Source organism: Sphaerodactylus townsendi, linkage group LG17 (assembly GCF_021028975.2).
Source record: "Sphaerodactylus townsendi isolate TG3544 linkage group LG17, MPM_Stown_v2.3, whole genome shotgun sequence".
Classification (NCBI taxonomy): Eukaryota; Metazoa; Chordata; class Lepidosauria; order Squamata; family Sphaerodactylidae; genus Sphaerodactylus; species Sphaerodactylus townsendi.
In genome coordinates, this window is record NC_059441.1 from 10,206,137 (window position 1) to 10,216,989 (window position 10,853).

Below are 10,853 nucleotides of genomic sequence, written 5' to 3' on the forward strand. Positions count from 1 at the left end.
TGCCCTCAGCTGGTTTGTGCCATAGGTGCTGAAGCTCGATTTTCAAATTGTGGTATTTAGTGACCTTCTTGTGTTCTTTTTCAATGACCCTGCTGTCACCGGGGACTGCTATGTCGATGATGGTCACTTTCTTGTCCTCGATCACTTTGATGTCTGGTGTATTATGTGCCAACATTTTGTCCATTTGGATGATGATGATGATGATGATGATGATGACTAATGCATCTACCCATCGTAATGACGGCGATTATTATTGTAGAATTTCTACAGCTGCCAGATACGCTTTAGTTGGTTATTGGCCTTCATTACAATTCGAAATTCACCCAGAGGCCTAGAGGAAGTTGTAATGTATCAGCGTAGTATTCGTATGATCCCAGCAAGGGCTGCCGCTTCTGAATTTGACAGGATCAGTTAACTTCGGTCGAATTCAAGATGTGTTTCAAGTGCTGCCCCTAGTGTTTTTGGGGATGGCATCCAGTGTGCCAATTCACCACTAAGGACGACCTAATTTTCCAGCTGGTTTGTTGCCATAGACAGCTGAAACTTCGATTTTCAAATCACGGCATTCAGTGACTGCTTCGTTCTTTTTTTCACGACTCCTGATGTCACCGGGACTGCTATGTCGATGTGATGCTCACTTTCTTGTCCTCAATCACGGTGATGTCCTGGCGTTGTATTGTGGTTTCCCAACACTTTGTCCGCTTGGATTAGAAGAGTCCCACAGGGATCTTGACCTTCCTCATTTTCCATTACTTTCTCTGGACAATGTCTCCCCACACCAGTTCTTAGCTATTCTTATGTTGTAGTTCTTGCATAAATTGTTGTAATTATTAATTATTATTGTTATTGTTGTTGTTGTTGTTGTTGTTATTGTTATCGTTATTGTCATTATCATTATCATTATCATTATCATTATCATTATCATTATCATTATCATTATTATTATTATAATATTTGTTATGCCTCATTATATCATGGGAAATTTAGCCCTCAAGGTGAAGAATATTTGAACAACCATCTCCTTCTGCTAATACGCCCCTCACGTACAACTATAGTTACAAACAGAAAAACAAAAATTGGCACGCCAATGACTACCAAAAGCGAGGTAAATTCACAAAGAGATAACGTGTTAAGTAACTCCAAGGTTAGAGAATAATCCACAAGGTGACGCTTTAAATGCCCAGCCCTTGAAATGTTTGGGGTCATGTAATAGCAAGTTGAAGTATGGATTATTAGAACCAAATATTCCCACCACGGTAGGCTATAAAATCTGTGTCACTGACGGAGCAGTCCAGCACATGCCATGAAATGGGAGAAGACCCAGAAACGTACCGCTACCTAGGGTTGATAATTTTTTGAGGGAGTTTTGTTTGTCTTCCCACTGACACAGGTGGGTCGCGGGCAAACCACTCCTGAACACCTGTTGGCCGGAAAAACCCTACATCGACTTAAAAAGGGGATGCCTTCGTGGATCCAAGATCTAGCCAGGTAGTCATTTTGTGTCTCTGCTTTGGAGTTGTATGGCAGAAATTGGTGTGAATCCTGGATTGAGACAGAAATCCTCTTTGTCAGATAGAAATTGTGTTTTCCTTCCATTGTGAGCCGGGGAAGGAATTCTCGCAAGTGTCCCAGAAGTAGGACGAAGCCTTGAATCAGGGCACCTGAGACGATCACTGGGCGCCCGGACCCAGGACACGTGGCTCGTGGTGCTATTGGATTCAGCTGCCAGGAAGACCTTGATGGATTAGTGGCACGCGTTCATGGCAGATGCCGTTAACTGCTAACGCAGACAGTTTTTTGTAGGTTATCGTGTCGCAGTGGTCGTCCCTTCACCTCGCTTCCACGAAATCAACTTAATGTATAGGCTATGGTGTAAAGATCTAGGAATCCATGCCCTACAAGGAGAGATCTTTGGGAGCTGGGAGATGTTTCTTAGTCTACCAGAAGCGGCAAGGTTAAGAGGTGACTAACGATAGCCATGTTTAGATATTTGAAGGGGATTCCATGCCGAAGAGGGAGCAAGCTTGTTTTCTGCTGACCTCAGGAAGACTAGGGACAAGGGAGCAACAGTGGCGTAGGGGAGGTTAAGAGAGCTGAGTGTGTGTATCTAAATCTGGAGGGTCCTGGTTTGATTCCTAGCTCCGTCACCTGGAGCCAGGAGGCTCTCTCTGGGGAATTCAGATTAGCCTGTGCACTCCCAATAACACATGGCCAGCTGGGTGACCTTGCCAGCTAGTCACAGCTGCGGGAGTTTTCCTCAGTCTCCCACCCACCTCACCAGGAGGTGTTTGTTAGAGGGGGGGGAAGGGAGACATGTAAGAGGGTGTCAGCCTCTTTGGAGTCTCTCCTGCAGGAGAGAAAGGGGGATAAAAATCCAAAACTCTTCTTCTTCTTCTTCTTCTTCTTCTTCTTCTTCTTCTTCTTCTTCTTCTTCTTCTTCTTCTTCTTCTTCTTCTTCTTCTTCTTCTTCTTCTTCTTCTTCTTCTTCTAATGGGTTCAAAGTGCCGGAAAAGCATTAGGAAGGACTTCCTGACAGTCATCTGGCCATCTGTCAGGAGTGCTTTGGCTGTGTGTTCCTGCATGGCAGGGGGTTGGACTTGATGGCCCTCGGGGGTCTCTTCCAACTCTACGATTCTATGGGAGAGGGAGAGCCGGATTCGAGGCCAGTAGAGTCCAACAAGGTTTTCTGGGCGTAAGCCTTCTGATCTCCCTTCGTCAGATGTGAGCAGGAATGGAGATTTTTTGAATCTTTATATCCCGGTCATGAGGAAGGAGCGGGGTGTTGCAAAGAAAGAACTCTGGCTGTGCAGAGTGCAGCCTGGATTTTGATCAGCTGGATCAGAGCGGAAGGGAAGCGCTTGAGGGCAGAAAATCGGCATTCTGCAATGAGACAGGAATCCTGCGTCCCTGTTGAGCCCTGGAGGGCCCGTTGTTTTGGACTTGTGAACGGGCTGGAATCCAGCTGTTCTGCCGCAGCTCAGAATCCAGCCGTCCTCCACATCCTCTGAAACTATCTTCACGGGGTGGCGGAGAAATCGTGACTCTGGAAAGAGCTTGGTTGCCTTGGAACACTTTATAGCAGTGATGGCAAACCTTTTCGAGACCGAGTGCCCAAATTGCAACCCAAAACTCACTTATTTATCGCAAAGTGCCAACACGGCAATTTATCCTGCATACTGAGGTTTTCTGCTTCAGAAAAAAACGTTTGGCTCCTCGGTAAGAGTGCGTTACTCGGGGAGTAAAGCGAGAATTGGTGGTAGGTTGGTGAAACGGCTTTGCTTTGAAGCAACCGTGCAACTCTTCCAACGGGTGAATCACGACCCTAGGAGGGTTTATTTTATTTATTTTATTTATTTGTTCCACTTTATATGCAGCCACTCGCCGTAGGGAGACCCTTGTAAGGTATTTGCTTAACAACAACATTAATACAAACAAGTGGAGAGGATAAATGACAATATTAAATATTAAATATTAAATATTAAAATGCAGCGCTTAAGTTCTTAACCATTTAAAATACAGATGGCCTATGACCATTTAAACTCCTCTGAGAGCGGGAACAGCGGGTCCAAGCTGTTAACGGGCATAATTACTCAGAAGCAAGCCCCATTGCCAGCAACCGAGCTTACTCCCAGGTAGCGATCGGCGCTTTTAGTTCTTCGTGATGGAAATCAGTGGCTTTAACAGCTACTACAGGGGTTACCTACACTGCTTCCCCAACACTAGGTCTGCTTAGGGTTTAGTGCTACTAATTGAGGCCCAGCTTGACCCCAGGCCAGTTCCTAGATGTGGGGGGGGGGGGGCTCATGCAGCCACGTGTCCACAGAGAGAGGGCTCTGAGTGCCACACACCTCTGGCACCCGGGTGTGCCATAGGTTGCGCCTAACACTGCTTTATAGCCTTCCCCTGAAAGCCTTTTTTTTTGATGGTCAGCTATTGGCACCCAGGTTGGGGCGGAGAGCGGGGAGATGGTTGGGGTTGAAAGTGCGTCTTTGAGCTGCCTTTTATAGCAGGGCTCCTGCCCATTAAGGCGGCTGGGGGGAAACGGAGAAAACATCTGACGGTGCGGAAAAAGCCACCCTCCCCGCCGCCGGCTGGGCGATTACATGCATGAGTCGGCACTTTGACGTTTTGAGAAGAGCATCGCCGCCGTGACGGAAATCCAGAGTTTCTTTTGCACGGGCTGACTGCTTCACTTCTGCCACCCTGGCCCCTCCCCGCAGCTTTACTCGCTGAGACGTTTGGAAAGCACTCTTGGTTGCCGGAAAAGACGCCAGCGCTTGGACCACCTGGCGCCTCGGGCCTCTCCCCACCCGACACCCTCTCTGTTGCAAGCAGCACAATTGCATTTGCCACGGGCAGGGACCCTCCCTTGCAGACCTGCGGAGACGGGAGCCGCTAATGCGGCGGCAAGGTTACAGTAAGTCGCAGGAGGCGGCGCGGCTCCGTCCCTCAGAAGAAGCGCAGCCTTCAAAAAACGCCTTCTCTGCGGTTGCGGGATGCCGGAATGAGCTAATCTTCTCTCTCTCTCCCCCCTTCTCTCTCGTTCCAGAAAGATGTGAACGCTTTGCCCTGCCTCCAGCGGCTCTTCCTCAGTTTTAACAACATCTCTTGGTAAGGAGCGACTGGGCCCCGGTGGGTGGGGGTGGGGTGGGGTGGGGAGTGTCCCAGCTGCTTTTTTGGTACCTTAAAGGCCTGGGTGCTGCTTGAAAGTCTGAAATATTTTCCAAATGGGGTTTCGAAGAAATGTTCTGTCTTCTGGAGTAGAGAAACAATGATGAAGCCAATGATGAAATCTTACTCTTTTCAATGCACGAATGCTGTTCTTGTATTATTATTATTGTGTGTGTGTGCCAAAGGTGCCACTTCTTTCAAAGCTGTCTTGGAGTGTCTGGAAGCGAGGTTCCTTAACCCTCCGTGAGGCTTCGGAGTAAGCTGTTTGGAGTACTTTGTGAACTGGCGTCGTTTGTTACTGAGAGTTCCCTAAACCAGCCAGCGTGGTGTAGCGGTTAAGAGCAGGTGCACTCTAATCTGGAGAACCCCCGCTCAGCCGCTTGAGCTGTGGAGGCTTATCTGGTAAACCAGATTGACCTGTGCACCCCAACTTAGGCCAGCTGGGTGACCTTGGGCTAGTCACAGTTCTTTGGAGCTCTCTCAGCCCGTCCCCCACCTCACAGGGTGTTTGTTGAGGGGGGGGGGGAGAAGAGAAATGGTACACCCTGGCACCTGAAGGACAGTGAGCTAGGTCCCAGGTAGGTCTGGAGGCATAGGGCAGTGATGGCGAACCTTTTTGAGACCGAGTGCCCAAATTGCAACCCAAAACCCACTTATTTAACGCAAAGTGCCAACATACGGCAATTTAAACCTGGATACTCGAGGTTTTAAGTTTAGAAAAAAAACGGTTGGGTTCCGAGGGTTGCATGTTACCTCCGGAAGGTTAAATTCAGATTTGAAGCAACTGTGCAAATACTGGAATAAGTGAATCACGACCTCTAGAGGGTTTACTGCAGAAGACAAGCCCCATTGCTGCCAACCGAAAGCTTTTACTCCCAGGTAAAGCGATCATTGCCCAGGCTGGGCTCTTAGATATGTGTGTAAAGTGCATTTTTCCTATTAATAACCTTCCACCTATTAAACTCTGTTCCGTTCACCAATGCGGTGCCCCTGAAGAGAAAGGGTTTTTCTTGGAGTGCGCCCACCCTCCACAAGCACCTGCGATGCCATAGGTTCGCCACCACTGGCATAGGGTATACCCAAAAGCATTTTATGAATTGGTTTATGCAGCCCTGTCTCGGCCAATCAGTTCTGTGCCTGTGGCTCGGATGATCAGTTACAACTTAAAAGCCGCATATTTACCATGCCTTCCTCGGAAGGCGGCTAGTGAAGGCAGTCAACAGTAATCCGTCAGCCGGCATCCAAAACCCCGCGCTGCCTTCGTAACTATACAAGCTAAGACTTCGGCTGTCAATCCCAGCGTAGCCGAGCATCAGGAACTGCAGCGGCCGGGACCCTATAGTGTTAATTGGGACCAAGATATGTCCTGCCGACAGCAAAAGAAAAGTGGCCGGGAGGGATAAAAAGGGAAACCGCTGGACTAGCTGACGTGTGATAAATGAGTCATCAGAGTATGCCATAGATGACATTTGAGATTATCTGGACAGCTAGATCTTTGGTTGGCCGTGTCTGGAGGGCAGAGTGCTTGAAGGCAGGCAGTAGCGAAGGAGTATAGAGGCGTGGCGGAAGCAGTGCATGAGGGAGGTTAAGGAGCTCGTATCTAATCTGGAGGAAATCGGGTTTGATCTCCAGCTCTGCCACCTCACAATTGAAGCTGTGGAGGCTTATCTGGGGAATTCAGGATTAGCCCGTGCCGTAATCTCCCACACACGCCAGCGCTGGGTGACCTTGGGCTAGTCACAGCTTCTCGGAGCTCTCTCAGCCCCACCTACCTCACAGGGTGTTTGTTGTAGATGGTGGGGGAAGGGAAAGGAGATTTAGTCTCCTTACAGGAGAGAAAGGAGGGATATAAATCCAAACTACTCTCCTCCCTCCCTCCCTCCTCCCTTGCTTCTTCTTCTTCTTCTTCTTCTTCTTCTTCTTCTTCTTCTTCTTCTTCTTCTTCTTCTTCTTCTTCCTTCTTCTTCTTCTTCTTCTTCTTCAGCAACCAATGGGGATGGGAAGAGGTTGTGATGGAATGAGGCTGGGGTTGCTCTTGCGATATCTCGGCGTCAGCAGTGCTGAATTCAGCGCCACGTGCTCGGGCAGGCGGCGCACTTGCAAACAGGGCTGACGACGCAGCTGGCTTTGTGCGGTGGGCCGTTCAGCGGCCGAGATAAAGAGTTTAAAAGATTTTTGCAGGTGACAATTCGGGCACCTTGTTTTTGAAGTGGTTCGTGCATGACCGCTGGAGAGCTGAACATCTAGGGAGCTGTCCAGCAAGGTTAACAAACTTGGTAAGGATCCCTGGCCTGGGAGACTGAGCGCTGAGCAGCATGGAGCTGTCCAGGTGGCCAGACGACCCGGACACAGGAGGTCTTCCTTAGGAGTGTGGGCCAAGCAGCAGAGTAGAACTTGGCCTCCTGCTATCTCTGCGGAAGCCTCTCCAGACGGGACCACGGGCTGGTCATCAAAGGACGTTGCCTGGGCAAGTCAGGATAGTTAAGCAGTTTTTAATTTATGCTATTCTAAATGAGGTTAATTCCCGCAAGCTCTCCTGATCAGGAGACTACAAGCTCGCATTTATCCCCTGCCAGCATCATGCTGACAGGGGATGATGGGAACTAGAAGTCTGGCAACAGTTCTGAGTGTTCTAGTTTGGACAATCTGTGTTCTAAATGTTTCAGTTAACTGTTCTGAAAGCCTCAGTTAACTCTTAGCAGATCTGTTGTCCAAGCCTTTTGTCAGTTTGCCTCTCGTTTTGTCATTTGGGAAAAAAATTAGTGCTTTAAGAAAAAACCTTTGACCATTATTCAACCTGTGCATTATCCAGGTGTTTTTCTGGAGAGCCAGCATGGTGGAGTGGTTAAGAGCAGGTGGATTTTAATCTGGAGAACCGGGCTTGATTCCCCACCCCTCCACCTGAGTGACAGAGGCTTATCTGGTGAACCAGATGTGTTTCCGCACTCCTACATTCCTGCTGGGTGACCTTGGGCTGGTCACAGTCATCTCAGAACTCTCTCAGCCCCACCTACCTCACAAGATGTCTGTTGTGGGGAGAAGAAGGGAAAGGAGCTTGTAAGCCACCTTGAGTCTCCTTAGAGGATAAAAAGGTGGGGTATAAATCCAAAACTACTCCTCCTCCTCCTCCTCCTCCTCCTCCTCTTCTTCTTCTTCTTCTTCTTCTTCTTCTTCTTCTTCTTCTTCTTCTTCTTCTTCTTCTAACAAGTGTCGAAGTGTTCCTTCACAGACTGATAGCGGAAAGCCAGAATAGAAACACTTCAAATGAGCGAAACCTAAGTGATACTTCGCAGATAATAATATTGCACAGCAATGGGGCTGTGTGTGTGTGTGTGTGTGTGTGTATGTGTGGTTGTGGGTGGGTGTTTTTTGTTTTGTTTTGTTTTAGTTGGTTCAGTCAGCGATAGGAGACCTAGAAGCCGGTGCTGACGCTTGGTGACAATGTGTTCGTCTTCTTTCGGCTCTTGCACAGCTTTGACGACGTCTTGTGCCTTGGCGACTCCTCTTCCCTTTCAGAAGTTACCCTAGATGGCAACCCGATAGCCCAGGAGACATGGTACAAGCACACCGTTCTCCATCATATGATGCAGCTTCGGCAGCTCGACATGAAGAAAATCACAGTAAGGAAAAGCCCTCTCGGGACGTCGTCGTTGCGTGTTAACACTTTTCTTCAAAAAGCCAAGCGTTTTGTTTAGCTCTTTGCAGTTCTTTGCAGTGCTGCTGGGATTTGCATCACAGCAATTCATTGTGTCGGCGTCGTTTTCTGCGTACAGAATCCTCCGCATCGTTATCTTCTTAATCATCCTGACAACTGTGGGGTGGGGGAGTGAGAACCGGGCCGCTGATGCAGACTTTCCTCGGCAGCAACAGACCCCCCCCCACAAACCAACAACAACCTTTATTAAGCATATCAAATAGGCTCTAGTACATTACCAGATGTTTATAATGTACAAAGCAGGAGTAAGATCAAAAGACGGACAGAAGAACTGCATGGAACAACTCAGGTGAAAGAATACAATCTGGCTTCCTCTACAAAATACTTGGGGTACCACACTCTGTACCATATGCTGTACTATGCTTAGAAACTGGTCAGAAACTCCACGGACTCAACTATAAAATGAACTCTGATGATGCAGTTAGCTAACATATATTGTGCCCAGACCTATTTTGCCTCCTCGGTCGGTATCACAACTTCTTAAATCAAAAATCCACTCTCTAGGTTTTAATACTTGAAGATCTCTCAAGTATGCTGTCAAATCCAGAGAGATTCTGCAAACCTTAAAAAGCAGACTTCTAGAACAGGAATGCCATATCTTGTTGGGCCGAGCAAATAAATCATGCTCACCCCTTTCTGTTGGAATAGTACCAGAACAGGGGCACATAGCCAAATATCTTGAACTATTAACTGAACTATTAACTGAATCCATCAGAGATGGATTATTAGAAGGGCCAGATGCAATACTTTTCCATCGGGCTATTACAAAGGGTCGCTTACCTTATCTATCCCTCTCCAGGATCGGGTCTGTCCACACTGTAAAACCAAGTGAGATTCCTTGCTCACATTATACTTGACTGTCCGAGATATGTGGGTATTAGGAATTTCTCTCCTGGGCGGGTCTTAGACAAATCTGAAAGAGACTCTGACAACTCTGTTGTGGAGCTTTTGTTAAATAACACATACCCTCTTGGAAAAAGTAGCAAAATTTCTTTTACAAGTGACAGAATTTTCTAAGTAACGTCCAATGCTAGATACAGTTTATCTGTCTGTGTTTTGAATGTACTTTTGATTTGTACTTCAGAAATGTCTGTAATCCTCCGGAGCCTATTTTAATATGCCTAAAAAAGGTTGTTGTATTGTATTGTTACTTTAGATGATGTTAGATGTTACTTACAGAGTTCCGTCACTTGTAAGAGAAATTGTGCTACTTTTTTCCAAGAGCGTGACGTCTGTGTTGTTTAACAGAAGCTCCACAACAGAATTGTCAGAGTCTCTTACAGATTTGTCTAGCACCAGCCAGGGAGAGAAATTCTTGATACCCACATGTATTGGACAGTTGAGTACAATGTGAGCAAGAGATTTTTGCAGCATGGACAAACCCGATCCTGGAGAGGGATAGATAAATAGCGGTTAGGCGGTAAAGTATTGCATCTGGCCCTTGTAATAATCCATCTCTGTTGGGGTTCAGTTAATAGTTCAATACATTTGGCTATGTGCCCCTGATCAGGTACTATCCCAAGAGAAAGGGGTGAGCGTCATTTATTTGCTTGCCCCAATAAGAGATGGTATTCCTGCTCTAAAAAGTCTGCTTTTTAAGGTTCGGAATATCTCGCTGGGTGACAACATACAGAAGTCTTCAAATAATCAACCAAGAAAGGACATTTTTGATTACCCCAACAAATCTCTTTTAAAACAGGAAAGTTTCAGAGATTAGCTTTGTTGCTCTGCGGTAAAAGAGGCAGATCTGAGTCCGGTAGCCCCTTAGAGATCTGGAAGATTTTGGGGGCATGAGCTTTCGAGAGTCATTTATCCCTTTCCCTCCCTTCTGGTGGCACGTCACGAATTGCGACCCCCCTAGGCCTGGTCTGATCTGAGCAGAATTCTTGATCTGATTCATACCCACATCATCCACCAGGGGGAGCCGCAGGCGTGTCGGAGCCCTAGCCGGGCAGTCTTATACGGGGTTTTCCCCCCCAGTTCTCATACAGACTTCAATTCAAATGATTAAAGGAGGCTGTAAGGCCCCGATGAAAGACATCCGTCATCAAGAGAGGAAAAACCGGGAGAGAGAGAGAGAGAGACCCCCTCAGTGGGCCTTCCTGATGAAAACACCTGTGTTCTCTCAGCTCTCAGAGTTCAGGGTTTCAAAACATCAGCGATCTTGCGCACTGAGGGCTGCTTGTGCCGAGAAGGGCACCTGTGCCTCCAGGTGGGAGATCTAAACAGGGTCCTTTCGGAAGGAGGCGTTGGACTCAAATCTGGCCCTTCTGTTGCAGGCCAGTGTGGCTACCCTTGGAAACAATCTCCCAAAAAGCTGGCAGCTTTAATTCACAGACCATAATAACCTTTTAGAAATATTGCTGCGCCGGTTCTTAAAAAGGCACCCTACTGAATGAGTGGCACTAGTCAGCGTGGGGTCGTGGCTAAGAGCAGGTGGATTCTAATCTGGAGAACCGGGTTTGAT

At 47.5% G+C, this 10,853-nt stretch overlaps 1 protein-coding gene across 1 annotated transcript in view; it reads left to right on the top strand.

Annotated features, from left to right (window-relative positions):
• Nucleotides 1-10,853, top strand: part of LRRC49 (leucine rich repeat containing 49) — a 37,422-nt gene that overhangs the window by 8,358 nt on the left and 18,211 nt on the right. The window contains exons 9-10 of the mRNA XM_048519719.1: nucleotides 4,550-4,611; nucleotides 8,144-8,299. Coding sequence (XP_048375676.1) covers nucleotides 4,550-4,611; nucleotides 8,144-8,299 — 218 coding nt within the window. The remainder of the gene's footprint in view (nucleotides 1-4,549; nucleotides 4,612-8,143; nucleotides 8,300-10,853) is intronic.